This window comes from Petaurus breviceps, unplaced genomic scaffold (assembly GCF_028583685.1).
Source record: "Petaurus breviceps papuanus isolate PSGF00001 unplaced genomic scaffold, PetGlider_PUasm1.0 90750, whole genome shotgun sequence".
NCBI classification, from domain to species: domain Eukaryota; kingdom Metazoa; phylum Chordata; class Mammalia; order Diprotodontia; family Petauridae; genus Petaurus; species Petaurus breviceps.
In genome coordinates, this window is record NW_027187335.1 from 12,466,520 (window position 1) to 12,485,375 (window position 18,856).

At 49.9% G+C, this 18,856-nt stretch overlaps 2 protein-coding genes across 6 annotated transcripts in view; both read left to right on the forward strand.

The window, feature by feature from the left end:
- The window catches only part of RAB5C (RAB5C, member RAS oncogene family), a 45,866-nt gene extending 41,000 nt beyond the window's left edge, over positions 1-4,866 (forward strand). For all 4 annotated transcript variants that reach the window (XM_069067674.1, XM_069067673.1, XM_069067672.1 and 1 more), the window contains 4 exons: positions 1,617-1,768; positions 2,494-2,616; positions 3,049-3,142; positions 3,981-4,866. In XM_069067674.1, coding sequence (XP_068923775.1) covers positions 1,617-1,768; positions 2,494-2,616; positions 3,049-3,142; positions 3,981-4,096 — 485 coding nt within the window. In that variant the 3' untranslated portion in view covers positions 4,097-4,866. The remainder of the gene's footprint in view (positions 1-1,616; positions 1,769-2,493; positions 2,617-3,048; positions 3,143-3,980) is intronic.
- Positions 4,867-7,890: 3,024 nt separating this feature from the next.
- Positions 7,891-18,556, forward strand: KAT2A (lysine acetyltransferase 2A). 2 transcript variants are annotated; one of them, XM_069067677.1, is made up of 19 exons: positions 7,927-8,060; positions 8,239-8,343; positions 8,961-9,084; positions 9,775-9,920; positions 10,023-10,112; positions 10,607-10,788; positions 11,294-11,485; positions 12,407-12,513; positions 12,743-12,853; positions 13,077-13,213; positions 13,329-13,537; positions 13,994-14,120; positions 14,674-14,784; positions 15,439-15,582; positions 16,428-16,542; positions 16,820-16,856; positions 16,946-17,009; positions 17,263-17,347; positions 17,649-18,556. In XM_069067677.1, exons 1-19 carry the CDS (start codon positions 7,950-7,952, stop codon positions 17,840-17,842), a joined length of 2,391 nt encoding a protein of 796 aa, XP_068923778.1. In that variant the 5' UTR covers positions 7,927-7,949; the 3' UTR covers positions 17,843-18,556. The 2 variants fall into 2 exon arrangements, with proteins under 2 accessions (XP_068923777.1, XP_068923778.1); XM_069067676.1 differs by having other exon boundaries at positions 7,891-8,343.
- The last annotated feature ends 300 nt before the right edge of the window (positions 18,557-18,856 follow it).

An 18,856-nucleotide genomic window follows, 5' to 3' on the forward strand; every position in this document is an offset into this window, starting at 1 on the left:
TAAATACATATGTGAATGTGTATATATGTTTATAGGTATACATAGAGGGCACAGGACCAAATTAACAGGAAGGATGATACTTAAAAGGTGAAATTAAGAGGTGAGAGAGGAATATAATGAGAGGAGATGGGGAGAGACAGAATGGGGTAAGCTATCTCATATAGAAGAGGCAGGGGAAAATGGGTCAATGGAGGGAAAGAATAGGAAGGGAAAAGGGAATGGGTCAACCTTATTCCCATTGAATTTGGCTTGAGGAGGGAATGAAATACACACTAAATAGGGTATCTCACCCTCTAGGAGAGTAGGGGGGAAGGGGATGAGAGGGAGGATGATGGAAGGGAGGGCAGGCTGGGGGGGAGGAAGTTGGAAGCACCCACTTGTGAAAAGGGATGGGATCAGAGTGCAGAATAGAACAAGTAGGAGGTGGGATAGGAGGGAGGGAAATATAATCAGTCTTTTATAATATATCTACTATGTTATTGTTTTGCATTAGCCACACATGTACAACCTATACTGAACTGTTTATCTTCCCAGTAAGGGTGGGTGACAAGGGAGGAAGGGAATGAATCTGGAATTCAAAGTTTTAAAATCAAATATTCAAATATATATAATAAAAATAAAAAAATAAATGGTCATTTTTCTTCACTCTTCTCTTCCCCTCTCATTAAACACACTTTGTAACAAGAGAAAGCCATTAAAACAAAATTATCTAGTACTGAAAACAGGTACAATTTGTATCTCTTTCATCTTTCCCTTCCTGCCCCCAGCCTTGAAGTAGAGAGGTAATTTTTTTGTTTTCTGTCCTCTGGGACAGTCATTGGGTTTTCCGTTAGTCAGTATCCAATTTGTGTTAGTAATCTTTTTATTTACATCATCATAGTTATGATATATATTGGTCTCTTGGTTCTTATTTTGCTTTGCATCAGCTCATGTATATCTTTACACATTTCTCTGAATTCCTGATTCATCCCTTTTTAACCACATAATAATATTACATAATGTTCATATCACTTTTCTAACCACTCTTCCTTTGACAGGCATGGTTCCTAGTTCTTTACTATCACAAATGAATATCTGGCATAGATTAGACTTCCATCGCTGTCTTTGCTTCTTTGGGCTGTGGCGCCAAGTTTCACTAACAGTGTTTCAACAGTTGTGTCTTCTATTGCTTTCAGTACCTAAAATGTAATTGAGCAGGCCCAGGTATCCTGAGCTTATCAAGGGTAGCAGAGGAACCCTTATTATTTCTTTAGTTATTTTGGACATCAACTCTCTATTAGTCACATTTATGGGATCCTTCATAACTCTTCCCCCTCCACCCAAATATGCCTAATATGTTGTGACCCAATCCTATCATGTCCTGGTTGGTTGGTTTGTCGGTTTTCCCATCACGACCTATCCATTTTCTTCTCCTGCCTACTTCACATTTATTCCAGCCAAAGGCTTCTCGCTATCAGCCCCTTCCTTGCCTTGAAGGAAACTCCTCAGTTCCAGAACCCCAACTGGAGAGTTCATCCCTGGCTGGGAGATTAGAAAAGGGTATTGGGATTCTCTGTAGTGCCCAATGTGACGGGGCCTTATCTTCCCCACAACCCATGGGATGGCTTCTCTTTCAGCGGCCTTCCTCACACAGACTGTCTGCTTGGACGACACAACGGTCAAGTTTGAGATTTGGGACACAGCAGGACAAGAGCGGTATCACAGCCTGGCCCCCATGTACTATCGGGGCGCTCAGGCAGCCATTGTGGTCTACGACATCACAAATACAGTAAGAAAATCACCTCTTTTCCCCTTATCCTTACAGAACTCAATTTCTAGAGCTAGATAGGCCCTCTACCTCTGCCATTTCCTGCCTGTGTGACCTGGAGCGAGTCATTTTACCTCTGATGCTCAGTTACCTCATCTGTAAAATGAAGAGCTTGGACTAGATGATCTCTAAGGTCTTCTAGCTTTACATTTGTGATCCTATGATCCCTCATTATTATTTGGATTTCTTTTTTTTACTATCTCAAATCTAGCGAGTAGCAAGTAAAAACATTGACACAGAGTACCCCAAGCCAATTTAATATTAACATAACATATATATGTAGCCTCTAGGTTACCTGTGAATTTTCAGATTAAGGAGGCATTCTAGAAGAAGACCTTAATCTCAGCTGTCATCTTGGTTTTTAAAGTGTTATTGATGCCTCTTGTTTTAACTTGAGTCAGTTCACTCTCTCCCAGTTCTCTCCTGGATCAAATAAACCATTAAGCAAAATCAGCTGACACAGTGATGAGGCTAATAGGTCCCAGTCTGTACCCACCCCCCACCCCATATATAGGTCCCAAAGCTTTTGCTTCTTTCTGTTGTGTCACTGAAACATTGGTTTTTTTGCCTCTGAGCTCAACTGCCCTGGAGTGGGAGGGCTTTGGGATTTCAATCAGTGTCAGTAAATGCAGTGGAAGAGAAACTTTTTTCCATTCCCTTGGTAAGTGCCCCTGTCCCACATCCAGGATACATTTGCACGGGCCAAGAACTGGGTGAAGGAGCTGCAGCGGCAGGCTAGTCCTAACATAGTCATTGCACTCGCCGGCAACAAGGCTGACCTGGCTAGCAAGAGAGCTGTGGATTTCCAGGTGAGTAATGGGCCCAGAGCCTCAGGGAAGGCATCATGTCAGGGCTGGGAAGAATACTTCTATTCCCTCTGCCCCCATCTAAAGAGAATTTGTCCCTTGTGCCTCCTTTCTTATTTTTGATGGATTTTCCGAGGACTTGGAGGGGATCCTGTCTTGAGACTGGGGGTGACAGCAAGGCCTTGGGGATGTAGCTGTTTGTTCTGTTCTTTCCTTAGGGATAGGAGAAACAAGTAGGATTGGGAAAGAGTGACTGAACCTCCTGTATATTTGTGGGATAAGTGAGAAGTTTAGAGTAGTGGTAATGGATGGAATCAAAAATTGCTCAAGTCAAAGGCCATTGCAGAGCAGGAGGATTAGGCCTGCGTATACATGGGGGGTGGGGAGAAGGTACAATGGGGTCTCTGACCAAGCCACATTCCCTTTCTATCCAAGGAAGCACAGGCCTATGCAGATGACAACAGCTTGCTGTTCATGGAAACATCAGCAAAGACAGCAATGAATGTGAATGAAATTTTCATGGCAATAGGTGAGTTCCTTTGTACCTTCCCTTCCTGCACTACTGTTTCAGTTTAAACCCAAAAAGGCCAAAAACTGTTGAGGTGGGGGGTCTCTGCCCAGCCTAAAACTGTTGTGGTTTCATGATGTGTTGTGGTGGAACCGTCTTAAAGAATTCAGAGTCAAACCACCTCTAATCCAAGTATAGGCATTTATTGAAATTGACACCTCTCATGAAGTGGGCTAAATTCCAAGAGGAACCAGCAACTTTAGAGAAAGCAAGATGAATTTTCATAGGGTAAAGATGCAGTTACATAACAGAAATTTACATAGAATAGAGGAATAGCGTTAATATTATAAAGGCAAGAGGAGTTTAAGGGATTAGGTAATGGAGGAGGGGTACCATCTATGCTTCAGTGGTTAAACATTCTGGTCATTCTGCCCTCCAGCTGCCTAGCTATTGTGGTCCTGTCTTGGGCTATATGGATGATGTGATTGTGATTGAATACAAGAACACACCTGTTTCTGTGGGAATGGATCTGGGGGCAGTGATGTTAAGTAGAATCTGCCCTTTTAATAGATACTCCCTGGTGTTAGTCTTGACTCCAAGAATTTAGACCATTTCTCATCTGCTGCCCCAAAATCTGAGGGTTATTTGGATCCCCGTGTAGTCTGGAGATCCAGAGTGTTCTGTTTACTTGTTGGGAACCAGCCACCACCTCTCAAGTGATTTTGCTTTTGCCCTTAAAAGACCACCTTAAAATTGAAGGCTACAATCAGAACTCAGGTGTGGGGATTTGGATTCAGCTAGCCATTCTGTCTTGGTATGAGTGGTTACTATATGAACTCTTTCTTCTTTCACCCTCCAGCCAAGAAGCTGCCCAAGAATGAGCCCCAGAATGCACCTGGTGCCCCGGGCCGGAATCGGGGTGTGGACCTCCAGGAAAACAGCCCAACCAGCAGGAGCCAGTGCTGCAGCAACTGAGCCCCACTTGCCCGCCCACTGCCCCCCACCTCTCCCTGCCTGAACAACCTGACTGGAATCTACTCTAACCAATCGCACTTAACGAGAGCGAGCCACCGCCATGGGGGGGCCTGCCGTGATTTCTCCATATATTTTTTGATCGTAGGCTGGAGGGAGCTATTCCACCCGCACCTTTCTGTACAAATACTAATTCAATTTTAAGTCTTAAGTCACTTTTTTAATATATATGAACTTCAGCTCTTCCCCTCCCCTCTTATTCTTTTCTGGTGGTAGCTGCATGTCCCAATTCTTCTCCCTACCCTTGTATTTTTTAGGGGTGGGGGGATAGGGAGGTGGTTACCCCTCCTGTCCCTTTTGCTGATTGGGAGAAGTGTTGGTAGCACCTCAGTCTCATTATATCCTCACTCACTGTCTTGGAGTGGGGTTTATCTTGGGATGGAAGGAAAACCTGGGTGGGGAAGGGAACTAGGAGGATTTTCCCTCAGCTGGTTCTTATTGGGGCCACCCTATTCCTTTACCTCACCCCACTGACTCACAGCCCAGAGAGAAACAGCATTATTATGGCAGCCAAGAACCCTTTTCCCAAATCTCCTGCTACCACCTGGACCTCTGGCTCTGAGCCCTATTTTGACCAAATCATAATGATGAGTATTTGGGGGGAGGGGGGAGAAGGGAACGGAACCAACTTTTTCTGTATTTTGTATTGTATGTTTTCTTCAACATGTAACCAATCAGTATCTTGTCAATATAGTACACCGATCGACCTCTCACTTGGCTTATTTCATTAATATTGTTTTTCTCTGTTATTTACAAACAGATCCTAGTAGCTTCTGAGATGAATAAAAAGGCTTTTTTTTTTTTTCAATTTAAGAAGGGGATTATCAACGGAAAAAGTATTTTCCCACTTCCTGAGCCAGAGAAAGGTAATGGCACATGAGGGGAGGCAGGCCTGGATGGTAATGTTTGAATGACTTTCCCCTCCCTGAACTTCTTCACCAGGGGTCTGTGAAACAACTTTTGTTTTCTTTTTCCCTATCTTCCCTCATTTTCCTGGAGCTATTTAGAAAGTGGTTGGTTGTCACCAGCATCTAAGTGAGATGTCTTGTTTAGCAACAAGAACAAAGAGTTTGGGGCAGCTAGGTGGCAGAGTGAATAGAGCACTGGCTCTGGAGTCAGGAGGACCTGAGTTCAAATCAGCCTCAAACACTTCACACTTACTAGCTGTGTGACCTTGGGCAAGTCACTTAACCCCAATTGCCCTGCCTTCCCCCCTCCAAAAAGCAAAAACCAAAAACAGAACAAAGAGTTTCATGGCTGCTTTAGGCAGCATCTAGTCATCTTGACTGGCCCACCTCTTTATTTCTCCCCTTCTACCCCCTCACTTCCTGGGGGTTTCAGCTAATGGGGAAGATGCCCCACCCTACTTCTGTGAAAGTCAATTTGTCCCACCCCACCCAGGCTATCAGATCACTAAACAGTGGTCAAGGAGCACCAAGCATCAATGTGCTCCTGTCTCCTTTCTACCCTGCTATTAGGGAGAATAATACTGTGGGCTACAACACTTCTGCTGCAGTTAGTCTAAGGCCTCCTAACTCTCCTTTGATATACACATTTGCAAAAGCTTGAATTCAAGACCAATATTGTTCTCCGGTGGAGATGCTACTTCTACCTCCTTGGAGTCAAATCAATCTTAGTGTTAGGTGCCAGGAAGGGGAGAATTAGCTTCCTCTGTTTAGGATGCAGAAAGGAGGTGCTGAAACAGCTCCCTCTGAGAACCATCCTCAGAGCTGGCAAACTTCTCTGGAAAGCTTTGCCATCCTGCACTAAGGGAGCTGGTTCTTATCTGGGAAAGTGGGAACACTGCTTGCTGGATCAATCGTATTGTCCTTACACCAGAAGCATCAAATAAGCTATGCAGTCAGCAACACTCCTGAGTGGGGGCAGAACCAGATTAAAATGTAATTGGGAAATAACAAAAAAAATATAGTAAAACATAGATATTACATTTTAAAACTAAGTCAATATACAACCCAAAGGGATCCTTCTGTAAGGATTAGTGCCTCCTTGGTTCCATTTGAGTTTGATAACCACTGAAGTGCAAAGGACAGAAGGACCTTACATTCAGCTCCTTGATTACATTAACCCCCCTATAAGTGGGTTGAATTAAGTTTAACTGTTAACTGTTTTGGTTTTGCTGCTTCCTACCTCTTTCCACTCCCTCCTGAACTGTCTGTGCGCCCTATTGACCTTTTTCAGATCTGCCCCAGTATTTATCATGTCTTAAAAGCAAGGGAGTACCCTTTCCCAGTCTATGTGATGCTTCTATGAGAGAAGATATTTCTAAGCAGAGACTTTTCTGACAAGTACCCCTTTCTGATATTTTCCACCTGCCACAGGAAGTCAACCTATCTACCTAACCTCCAACTTTCCCAGGAAGCAGTTCTGAGTGCTTTTTCTAGAGAACCTAACCTAAAGATTACCCCTGTAATCTCCCCATTCTTCCCCCTTTCCCCACTTCCATGAATGAGGGTGGTCAAAGGCAGTTCCTACACTCACAGTATTTCAGATTTCCTTCTAAAAATTCTATTATCCCCAGGGATCTAACCTCTCAATCTTAAAAGTCTAAGCTGCTGGCACTCTAGGGTTTCCCTTAACTCTATGTGGGTGTTTCTGGAGGCCCAAGATGCCAAGTAGCCCCAACTGGATCTAAGTGGGTATTAAGTTGGTACATGGATCAGCCATGCTTCCCAAGATCAGGTTCCTTGGGGCCCCTGGCTCTCACTCGAACCCTGTGTCTGCCTTGTCACCCATTATTATCAACTTCAGGAGGTTGAAGCTATCAGCGTCCAGATTCAACTGGTACCAGGCTGCTGCTTCCTCCTTCCTTCGGCCACTCTGGCCTCTTGATCCTCCCCTACCTCTAGTGCTTGAGCCTCAGACCCTGGAGCCGCATTTTTAGAGGAGGTGGTGGATGGCGGAAGGAACCTGAAACATTCCAGCCTGAAGCTTGTGGCAGGTCCCCACACAGCTCCACTTCGTCAGGATTTGGCCAAGCTTACCTGTTTCACTCTTGCTCCTCCCGTGTCCTACCTCCTGGAGCCCCCTTGAATGCTCCAACTTTTATTTCGGCTCCAATTCCTTTTTGTGACCCTTTCAGAAGGTTCAGCCCCTTCACCCTGACTTCTCTTTTAAAAAGAGTTGGGGGGCGGGGCCAAGAGCATCCTTAAAAGGTGGGTATCTAAACTCTGCCTCGCTGGAAGGGTCCCGAGCTCTGGGGAGATTTTGCGTCCCAAATTGTACAGGACCAAGAACTGGGGCACCGTGCCTAACCCTAACCCTTCTCAATGATCTGTCCCTCCAGAGCTCATCCAGTCCTTCGTCTTGCACCCAGGGAGCACGGTGCCTGCCTTTTCTCCCCCGCCTCGACTCCCCGGGGGAGAAAATGACCCGCTGCTCTGCACGGTCTCCACTCGTACCCTCAGTTCCTAACCCGTTAGAAGGCCGAGAAGGCTTTCCGTCCTGAGATGCCTGGTGGGAGTGGGGTGTGTACTTGGCCAGACACAATAAAGGGCTTCCCCAACCTGCGTCCCCAAACCCCTTTAAGGCGACATGCTTAGTAGACAAGGGCCAGATCATCCCCAAAACTGAGGCAGAACGCTGAGCCTGAGGTGGGAGGGAGGCGAGGTGCAACCTTTTTTAGCATGTTCTCCAGGGCCTCATCAGGACCCCGGGGTACTTGGGGAAGGGTAATACGGGACCCGGAAGTAGGTACAGAGGTAGGCGGGGACGCAGAGACTACGACTCCCGCCATGCCTCAGCATATCGGCGCGTGCGTAGTGCCGCCGGGCGGCCCATGCGGCCCTTGGGCTGGGTGCGCCTCGCAGCGCTGCGCTGCGCCGCGCTGCGCAGCGGGGGAGGCCATGGCGGAGCCGGCGCAGGCCCAGGCCCAGGCTTCAACCCAAACCCAGGTCCAGACTCAGGCCCCGCAGCCCCGGAGCCTGCAGCCTCCGGCTCCGGCCCCGGCCCCGGCCCCGGCCCCTAACTCCGGCCCAAGCCCGGCCACGGCGCCGGCGGGGACTCCCGGGAGCGGGGCGCCCGGGGCAGGGAGCGGGGCGCCAGGAGCCGGGGGGGATCCAGCGCGGCCTGGTCTGAGCCAGCAGCAGCGTGCCAGCCAGAGGAAGGCGCAGGTCCGCGCACTGCCCCGGGCCAAGAAGCTGGAGAAGCTCGGGGTCTTCTCGGCCTGCAAGGTGAGGCGGGGCCACTAGGAGCGGGGGGCGGGGTCATCAGGGGCTGGGGGCGGGATCTGGACCAGAATGGGACCTGAGGGGGACCCCCCCACACGCACACTTACACACACACACACACACACACCCTACCGTCACCTGAAGATGCTCTCCGGAAGAGGACCCTCTCCCCCATACCTTCCTTGGGAAGTGAAGCCAGGCTGTCACTATGTCTGGCAATAAGCATTTATTAAGCTCAGGGGATTCAAAAAGAGACAAGAGACTGTCCCTGCCCTCTAGGGGCTTACAGTCTATCAGGGAGACAACACTCAAACAGCCATATATAAACAAATTATATACGGGACAAACAAGAAATAATCAGCAAAGGGAAGGCACCAGCATCAGGGGGGATAGGAAAGGTTTCCTGTAGGTGAGGTTTTAGCTGGGACTTGAAGGAAGCCAGGAGGCAGAATGAGGGAGGAAGGTCTTGGCATGGGGGTCAGAAAGGAACCCAAGAGATGGACTGTCTTATTCAGGGACTATCAAGGAGGCCAGTATCAGCTTGGAGACAGGTTCCTTAGGTAAGGGGAAGGGAGAGGATGGATGTTGCAGTGTGGTTTCTACCTCCTTACCCCTGCCAGGCTAATGATGCTTGCAAGTGTAATGGCTGGAAGAACCCCAAACCTCCCACTGCCCCCCGAATGGACCTGCAACAGCCTGCAGCCAACCTAAGTGAGGCCTGCCGGAGCTGCGAACATCCTCTGGGTAAGGGTCAAGAGTGGCAACAACTGAGGCCAGGGAGCATGAGTGGGAAGAACAACAAAAAAAAAACCCTTGGCTGTCTGGGCTGGGTGGTTGTTGCATTGGAGCCAGGAATCAACTGATTTAGGTGGTCCCATCTTAAATGCCCTGGAGGACCAGAGATAATCCTTGAAGAGGGAGATGAGCAGAGACATGTGAAAGTGCATTCTGGGGTAGTGGTGTCAAACTCAAATAGATACATCCTTTGGGACCCATGTAGACTTAGAAAGAAAACTACAAATTAACATTATCTATACCATATTCTACTTTTATTTATTTTGTTAAACCTTCCCCAGTTCCATTTTAATGTTATCCTAGAGGTTTGACACTTCTGCTCTAGGATACCCCTTAAAAGGTGATTTGAAGCATAGGCATGTGGGAGTGTTTCATAAGAGAAGAAGGTAGGCACTCCTGTCACCTCAGAACAGGACCCTTGCCCCCAACCCCTATTGGAGGCAGCAAAACAGCTATGGTCTCTAGCCATCCTGGCAACTCACCAGACATGGAAGGAACCAATCCACTTGACAGGTTTTGGGGCTCCAGAGGGGAAAAGGGAGGTCCCCCCTCTCCCCATTTACTGGAAGGAGCAGGGACTCCTTAATGATACCTCAGCAGTCCTCACCATCACAATTCTGTGCTCTCCTTTCCCTGCAGCTGACCACGTGTCCCACCTGGAGAATGTATCTGAGGATGAGATCAGTAGGCTGCTGGGGATGGTGGTGGATGTAGAGAATTTGTTCATGTCTGTGCACAAGGAAGAAGACACAGACACCAAGCAGGTTTACTTCTACCTCTTCAAGGTGAGCATAGTTGGGTGTGGAGATGGGGAAGGGGGAAATGAAGGGATTTTGCAGAAGTAGAGGAGGAAGAAGGAACCTCAGAAACCTTTTTGTCTCCCCCAGCTTTTGAGAAAATGCATCCTACAGATGACACGTCCAGTTGTGGAGGGGTCATTGGGAAGTCCCCCCTTTGAGAAGCCCAATATTGAGCAGGTGTGTCTGGGGTACAGGATGTTACTGCCTGCGGAGATGTTACTTTCCCTAGAAATAGGTGAGGATGGTGATGAGGTATTGGGGTGGTGTGTCTAAGAGACCTGTTTGAGGAAGAACATTGACAAGCTAGAAGATGGCCAGAGTGCTAAGAAGTGGTTTGGGACCATGCCAGACAAGGAGCAGTTAAAGGACCTCGGAGAGGGTCTGGAGAGGAGGTGGCAATGGGTTCTGCCTTGATGGGCTGTCCTTTAGAAGAGGGACTCCAGAGGATACAAGCAGGAGGCAGTAGGTGCTGGAGGTGTGCATCTTTAATTCCCTTGGCATGAAAGACTCCTTTCCAAGCCCTCCAAAGTATCCTCAGGAGGTAGGGACACCCCTTTTCTGAGTGCCCTGGGCTGGACACTTTGGGAAGGAAGGAAGGAGGAAGATGTTGTTGAATGGGGATGATGCCACCCCTAACTCTCCAGTGCTTACCTCACCCCCATTTCTTGAAGGGTGTACTGAATTTTGTGCAGTTTAAGTTCAGCCATCTGGCCCCGAGGGAGCGACAGACAATGTTCGAGCTCTCAAAGATGTTCTTGCTCTGCCTTAACTACTGGAAGCTGGAGACTCCTGCCCAGTTCCGGCAGAGGTCACAGGGTGAAGATGTTGCCACCTACAAGGTCAATTATACCAGGTAGGTCCTAGGGGAATGAGGACTGAAGGCTTTGGGGAAGGGGAGGAACAGTGAAGGGGAAGGACCTGGTGACTCGTCTGGGTTGGAAGGAGATGGGGTAAAAAGATACCGCTAGGGGGGTGGCTAGGTGGCGCAGTGAGTAGAATGTCGGCCCTGGAGTCAGGAGGACCTGAGTTCGGATCCAGCCTCAGACACTTCACACAGACACACACACAGACACACACACACACACAGCCATGGGACCTTGGGCAAGTTACTTAATCCCAATTGCCCTCCAAAACAAAACAAAAAAGATACCGCTATGGAGTCATAAGCACATACAATGTTTAGGCCTGGAAGTGACCTTACAGATCACCTAGTCCATGGGGGGAGGGGTAAGGGAAGCTGAAGTGGAGGAGGAGGGATCCTCTAGAGATGGAGGAGACAAGATGAACTGGGGTCCAGAAGCCCAGTCTAAAGCCTTTGGGTTTAGTGTTTTTGCTTTTTCCAACCCCCTCTGCCCCAGGTGGCTGTGTTACTGTCATGTCCCACAAAGCTGTGACAGCCTGCCCCGCTATGAGACAACCCACGTCTTTGGACGAAGCCTCCTTCGGTCCATATTTACTGTTACCCGCCGTCAGCTGCTGGAGAAGTTTAGGGTGGAGAAGGACAAACTGGTGCCTGAGAAGAGGACACTTATCCTAACCCATTTCCCCAAGTACGTTGGTCCAGCCTGGCAGAATTTACATGTCCCCTTGTCATTCAAGTTCCTCATGTCCCATTTCTTAAAAGAAGCCTGGGACAGGAGAACCTGGCCCTTTTGCAGGTCTTCCTCACCTTGCTCTTTTCTTCCATGCGTTTTGCAACCGTCTTCCAGGTGAAGTGTGATTGTTCCTGATTCCAGTATGTTTCTCTCACTGTTCCTTTTTTTGTATTAACTCTTGTTCTACTCCTCATTTGGGAGAAGACTCCAAGGGTGCCTCTTCCAGGAAGGCCTCTTTGACTGATTCCAGTTGTTTTCCCTCTAGCCATTCCAATAATCCTTCCTACCTCTCCTACCTGTAGTTCTGTCCAGCTCCTGGTTTCTTTGGGTCTCTTAAGGCTGTGTGTCTCTTTGTCCTTCAGCTCATTGAGTGGTGGATACAGTGTCTTCTCCATCACATAGGGAGTTGCCTATTGTCTATCACCAGTGCCTGGCCAGGGTCTTGGCCTTTGAGGTTGGCTGACAAAGAAAAGTCATAGGAATTGTAGGTTGAGATAGAAGGGAGGGATCTGAGGTGTCCTCTGGTCCATCCTCCTTTTACACATTTGGAACTTGAGGCTCAGACTTGCTTAAGGTCACACATAGCTGATGAGAGGCAGAGTTCGGATTTAAAGTCAGTAGAGTGTGACCTCTTCGAGGGCAAGAACTTTTGAGTTTTTGTTTTAGCTTCAGATTCCTAATGCCTGACATTTTATTGGTGCTTAATAATTGCTTGTTGAGTTGATTTGGAGTCTTCTGGTTCCACATCCAGTGTTCTCTTCACTGTATTGTGTCATGGTAGCAATTCTGAATGGAATGGTGACCATCCTGGTAGGGGTGGGGAGCAGTGATTGTCCTTGGGGAACACACTTTGTAACTGACTTGTTCCTTCCCCAGGTTCCTGTCCATGTTGGAGGAAGAGATTTATGGGGAAAATTCCCCTATTTGGGAGTCAGGGTTCACCATGCCTGCCTCGGAGGGGCCACAATTAGTTCCCCGGCCAGGTACCTAGCTTTGTAGAGCTCCTAATCCTGGTGATGACCAAAGGGTAGGGCTGAGCTGGGGTCCAGGGACTGGGGACCTTACATTGGGAAGAGACAACTGAGTTTATCTTTGACAGGTCACCTCCCATCAGGTAGAGACGTGGTGTGGTGGTGGTGGAGGTGTAGGGGGTGATTGGTTCTCTACCCTAATATCTTGCCCCACCATCCCTCCTTCCTACCCTTCATTCAGCCACTGTCACTGCTGCAGCTGTGCCAAGTGCCCCATTATTCACCCAAAGCCTGGGTGGCAGCAGCAGCAGCTCCCTTGGCCTGGACCCTGGAGGGGCAGAGCCCATGCCAGGTGAGTATACAGCTACTAATCTGTAACCCTTCCAACAGGAACATCTCTTTGCCTCAGCTAATCCTCTCTGCCCCTCTCTGCACTGTCCTCCTCCACAGCCGTTCTCCCCAGGGCTCTCTGCTTTCTCTATTTCCTCTTACAAATATCCTGCTCTGTCTGTGTCTCTGACCATTTCTAGTTCTAATGGGTCTCTCCATGCCTTCCCTCCCAATTCCTGTCCTAGGTGAGAAGAGAAAGCTTCCTGAGAACCTGACCCTAGAAGATGCAAAGCGGCTTCGAGTAATGGGGGATATTCCTATGGAATTGGTCAATGAGGTCATGTTGACCATCACAGACCCTGCGGCCATGCTTGGGCCTGAGGTATCTGGGTATGGGTTTGGGGAGCTGCTGTCCCTGTAAGGGTGGAGGGAGTGGCAGCCTCCCACCCTGTTGGGGAGCACTGTGCATTCTGCGTCTCATTCTTTCCCCCCCCCAGACCAGCTTACTCTCAGCCAATGCAGCACGAGATGAGACTGCTCGGCTGGAGGAGCGTCGTGGGATCATCGAGTTCCACGTCATAGGAAATTCACTGGCACCAAAGGCCAATCGGCGTGTACTGCTCTGGCTAGTTGGGCTGCAGAATGTTTTTTCTCACCAGCTGCCCCGGATGCCCAAAGAGTACATTGCCAGACTTGTGTTTGACCCGTGAGTCGCCCTTGGCTCTTTAATCCTGATCTCTGACCCCTTCAGTCTCACCCCGGGAAGGCCCTTCTAAGGAATACACATGACTTCTAATCCCACAGAATGGCCCATGTGCCCCAAGAGAGAACTCACCCCCATGACCCTTACTAACTTGTTACCTCCCTTCTTTTTCCCTACCCCATTCCATTCTCTAAGCATTAGTAATAGTCTGTCCCCTGATCCCAGTTAAGAGGTGGCCCCTTCCAACCTCTCCACCTAATCCCTGAGGAGAGAGGGTGGGGAAGAACTCCTCCCTGGTAGCCCCAGGAAGGCTGAGAGGTTGGTCTCCCTATTAGGAGGCCCACCCGGCCAATGCAGTAAGTTGAGGGGACCTGAACCCTGATGAAGGGTTTTCAGGAGCAGTGATAATGCACCCCCCACCGATTCTCCCCTTCCCTACCTCCCATTCCCTACCCCAAGGAAGCACAAGACATTGGCCCTCATCAAAGATGGACGGGTCATTGGGGGAATCTGCTTCCGAATGTTCCCCACCCAGGGCTTTACGGAAATTGTCTTCTGTGCAGTCACTTCCAACGAGCAAGTGAAGGTGAGATGCCCTGCCCTTTTGCTCCGTTTCCTAAACCTCCAGCCCTGGAATCTCCTGGCAGATTCATTCTCTTCCCTTCTCCATTCCCTGTCTTCTCTGGACATTCTCAAACATCAACCCTACCTGACTCAGTCAAGTTAGCAAGCCTTTATTAAGCCCTAGCTGTGTGCTGGGCACCATGTTCAGAGTAGAGGTGCTAAGACAGAGATGAAATCTCTGTCCTCAGGGGGCTTACAGTCTGCCATGGGGCAGCAACATAGACCCAGATCAGTAAATGTGAAATGTACAGAGTAATATGGGGGTAGGGCAGAGAGCACTAATAATGGCAGAAAGGCCTCTCCCACCGGGGCTGGCGCTGCAGCTGAGCCCTGGAGGGGTGGAGGTGAGGACGAGGTGTGTAGTGTGTGCTTCTGCCATGGGTCATCCCCTTCGCCTCCTCCCTCCAGACACATTCTTTCCTCTTCTGAACTCTGTCCCCTTGTCCTGGGATGCCAGTTCCCCCTCCTCTTCCCTGGAGTGACCCCCTCCTCACTGGTGACCCCCCTCCACCTAGGGATATGGGACTCACCTCATGAACCACCTGAAGGAGTATCACATCAAGCACAACATCCTCTACTTCCTCACCTACGCGGATGAGTACGCCATCGGCTACTTCAAGAAGCAGGTGACTCCAGACTCCACTCCCTGCCCCAAGCTCCTTGGGCTCTTGTTCCTCATGATGGGGGGGGTTCCCTCTGGCAGGAGGGGAGGTGGGTCTTTATTTGGGCCCCTAGATTTCCCCAAGGCAAGGTGGGGAAGCACTTCCCATCGTGAGCTGTGTTGTGGGGGCCAAGTCCTACTGAAATCTCAGCATCCCATGCCCACCAATAAGATTGAAGGTCCAGAAAGAGTGAAGATATTTTTGGAGTGGGAAGGAGTATGGAGGGATGCTATCTTGGGGTGCATCTGACCAATCACAGACTGCCCACTGTGCCCAGAGCACTGAATGGAGATGCAGAGCTTTGGGCACACATGTTTTGCTGGCATGGGGCTTTGCTTTTTCCCTGGCCTTGCAATGTGTCATTGTGGGGAACTTCTGGGATGGAAGCTCTCTTCACTGCAGCAGCTTGGCTATTTGTAGCAGAGTCTTGGAGAGTCCTGGGGTGTGGAGAGATTCAGTGACTTGCCTGGGGTCATGTGGCTAGTATGTGTTTGAGCCACAATTTGAACCTGGGTTCCTGACTCAAAAGCTAGCTCTCAGATCACTATTCCAAAGAGCTCCTTTGCCTGCTTCCATGGTCGATGACAGCCGAGTTCAGTGATAGTGTGCCTGTCTTAGGGCTTCTCCAAGGACATCAAGGTTCCCAAGAGTCGCTACCTGGGCTATATTAAAGATTATGAGGGGGCCACGCTGATGGAATGTGAGCTGAATCCCAGGATTCCCTATACTGAGCTTTCCCATATCATCAAGAAGCAGAAGGAGGTAGGGGTGTGTGTGTCTGTGTGTAGTAGGGGGATGGAAAACAGCACTCAGGGACTTGGGTCACTCTACTGAATCCTATCCTTTGATTCTGCCAGATGCCCCGCTACTTATCCTTCTTGGGCTCCCAGGTTTTCTCTGCCCCCTGCATGATGTGTTTGCCTTGATGACCATTCTCCCCTTTTCATTTTCCATCCCTGAGCCACAGTCGAGTTTACTAGGTTTTGTCTATTTGCAAGGTAATAGTCAGTCTTGCCTGCAGGGCTAACTGTCTAGCATTCAGCTTCATCAGCTGCTCTATCTTCCAATCCCTTGGGGTTTGGGAAATACCCACAAGTTCAGGTCACCATCTTTGGCCCCTCTTCTAGATGTGCTCTTCCCTGCTTTCTCCCAGGGTGTTTGGAAGGAACAGGTGAGAGAGGATCCAGGTTCTACCCTCCCCTAGAAAAAACTGGGAGGTTTTGGAGACAGGCTCTCTGCTCCCTTCATTTTGCCCCTCTGTGAGTCAGCCAGGGGCCTGGGTATTAAAAATTATACCTGTGCTTAGAGAACGCCCTTCTACCTCCTGAAGTGGCTGGAACTTTAGCTTCTCTTTCTGCACTGTTGGTGAAGGGCAGGAGCTATGTATGGCTCACTACCCAGGTAAAGTCGCTTCCACTTTCTGAGACTGTCTCTTTTTCTGTAAAATAAGGTAGTTAGACTTAGAAGATCTGTAAAGACTTCCATGTCTAAATCCTAGGACATCTTGGTTCTTGGGAGATTAAAGACCTTTTTCCCCTCTCTACCCAAGGGAGGAAATTGGGCGAGAGGGAGAGACTGAGGCCCCCATTCCACTTCTTAACCTGCAGATAATCAAGAAACTGATTGAGCGCAAACAGGCCCAGATTCGGAAGGTGTACCCGGGGCTCAGCTGCTTCAAGGAGGGTGTAAGGCAGATCCCCGTGGAGAGTGTCCCTGGCATCCGTGAGTGACTGGCGTCTGAGCTGCTTGGGGGGGAAGCACAGGGTAGAGCTTGTAGGCTTGAGGATGGCATTGGCCAGTATGGGTAGGAAACTGCTCTTACTGAGGTAGGATAGAATGCATGCCTGCTTTGGGGACCAGAAGAGAGGTCAGGGGACTCACTCCCCAGGTCCATTCCCTACCCCCCAGCTCAGTTTCCAGAGACATTCTGGGACAGAGGCTGTGACCCTTGACTCATTCCTATCTTGCCTGCTCTAACTGCGCCTGCCCCACATTTCAGGCGAGACGGGATGGAAGCCGCTGGGGAAGGAGAAAGGGTGAGTGTTAAGTGGAAGTCTTGGGGGCTGGGATAGGTGAGGGGGCAATGGAGGACTTTAGACTTTCCCTCTTTCCTGTCCCCACCTAGGAAAGAGCTCAAGGATCCTGATCAGCTCTATACAACCCTCAAAAACCTTCTGGCTCAGATCAAGGTACAGGAGACAAAAAAAGCAAAACCTCCCAAAAAGCAAAACCCAACACAAACCCCCCTGCCCAATTTCCCTTGTTAAGTTTCTAAACTGTAGGGTAAGGTTTGAGATGGAGTAGGGTGTTCCCTAGCTATTGCATTAAATAGCCTTCCCTAGGGGAGAAAGGAGGCAAAAGGGTGAGGGAGTGAGGTCCCCTTTTGGTTTGCCTCCTTAGCCCTGCCTGACTTCCATGTCATGTGTCCCTTTTTCCCTCCAGACTCACCCCAGTGCCTGGCCCTTCATGGAGCCTGTGAAGAAGGCAGAGGCTCCCGATTATTATGAAGTTATTCGCTTCCCCATTGGTGAGACGCTGGTCACCTCTCTATCCTCACATACTTCCTCAGCTTCCCTTTCTGTCCTCATATCTGTCTTTTCATCAGTCTAGACCCCCCTCCGGCCCTCAGCTGCTGCCCTCCCACTGCCCCCCAACCTCCTCCTGCCTCATGCCTGGATACCTCCCCCCTCCCAACCCATCCTCTTCCCCCATTGGACCAACAGGGTTCCTCTGGATGAGGTGTTGGAGGAGCTGCCCTCCCCATTGTAACACTTGGGCTACCCTTGCTCCCCTCCCTCAGCATCTCACACATGTCCCCTGACCCCTAGACCTGAAGACCATGACGGAGCGTCTCAGGAGCCGCTACTATGTGACTCGGAAACTCTTTGTGGCTGACCTCCAGCGAGTGATCGCCAACTGCCGAGAGTACAACCCGCCAGACAGCGAGTACTGCCGCTGTGCCAGTGCCCTGGAGAAATTCTTTTATTTCAAGCTAAAAGAAGGGGGGCTCATTGACAAGTAGGGGGACCCCAGCTGGGCTTCACAACCTGCCTGCTACTTCTCAGCCTCCAATGTTGGGGCTCACTGACAAGTCAGGGGACCACCAGAGGGCTCCCCAACATGCCCCCTTACCTGGGGGGCTCATTGACAAGTAGGGAGACTCCACCACGCTCCCCAAACTGCCTCCTATTCTTCAGCCTCTTGACCTTGGGGGCTCATCACCAAGGAGGCCCCACTCCCCCTCCCTGATGGGCTCCCTGACCTGATCCCTGAGCTTGGGAGCTCATCAACAAGGTGGGGCCCCCCAGTCTTTCTCAGTCCTTTTCCCTCCACCTTTTAAGTTCTGGACTCAGACTCCCCACAGTGTAGGCTCTCGCCCTAACCCAGACCCCTCTCCCATCCCCAAACCACAACATTGTGTTTGCCTCAAGAGGACGACACTTTGTAATTGAAAGGTTCTCAGTCCAAGTTTGAGGGCCCTGCAGGATGGGGCCCCCTCTGCTCCATGGCTCCCCTTCTCTGCTGCAGCCAGGTCCTTGGCTTCATGGGCCAAGGGCAGACTGCTGTCTTGGTGTGTTGGGGGGGGGTTCAGAATGGGTAGGGCTGTCACATGGGGGTGCAGCTTCACTGCACCGTCTGCTCCAGCCATCATCTGTTCCCCTGTAGGGATTTGTTCCCTCTGTATTTACCCCACATGGGGAACAATAAAACTCAGAGGTTGTTGGGTTTTTTTCCAGTGGTCTGTGGTTTGTGCTTTGTCCCCTATCTCCCCTGGTTAGCCAGTCCCTCTTCCTACGTGTTGGAGCCCATCACCTACCCCTCTCTCAGTCTGGGAGCCACCTCTCCGCCTGTGCTCACCCCAGAGTCATGGCATGACGTGCCTCTGATAAGGAGCAGCCACCAGAGGGCCACAGGTTGTACAGGCCTGGGCTGTGTTCCCATTCCACCTGCATGCATGAGCTTGCTGTTCTACGAGGTCTGACCTCTAAAGGCCCAAGAGCTTCCTCCATTAAGTCCAGTGGGATTGAAATTTGAC

Bases quoted from the DNA above. Each gene is read 5' to 3' on its own strand.
- KAT2A (XM_069067676.1), top strand. From the start codon at position 7,906: ATGCCTCAGCATATCGGCGCGTGCGTAGTGCCGCCGGGCGGCCCATGC. The intron at 13,538-13,993 runs GTGAGTCGCCCT...CCCTACCCCAAG, and splicing joins GCCAGACTTGTGTTTGACCC to GAAGCACAAGACATTGGCCC. The intron at 15,583-16,427 runs GTAGGGGTGTGT...CTTAACCTGCAG, and splicing joins TCATCAAGAAGCAGAAGGAG to ATAATCAAGAAACTGATTGA.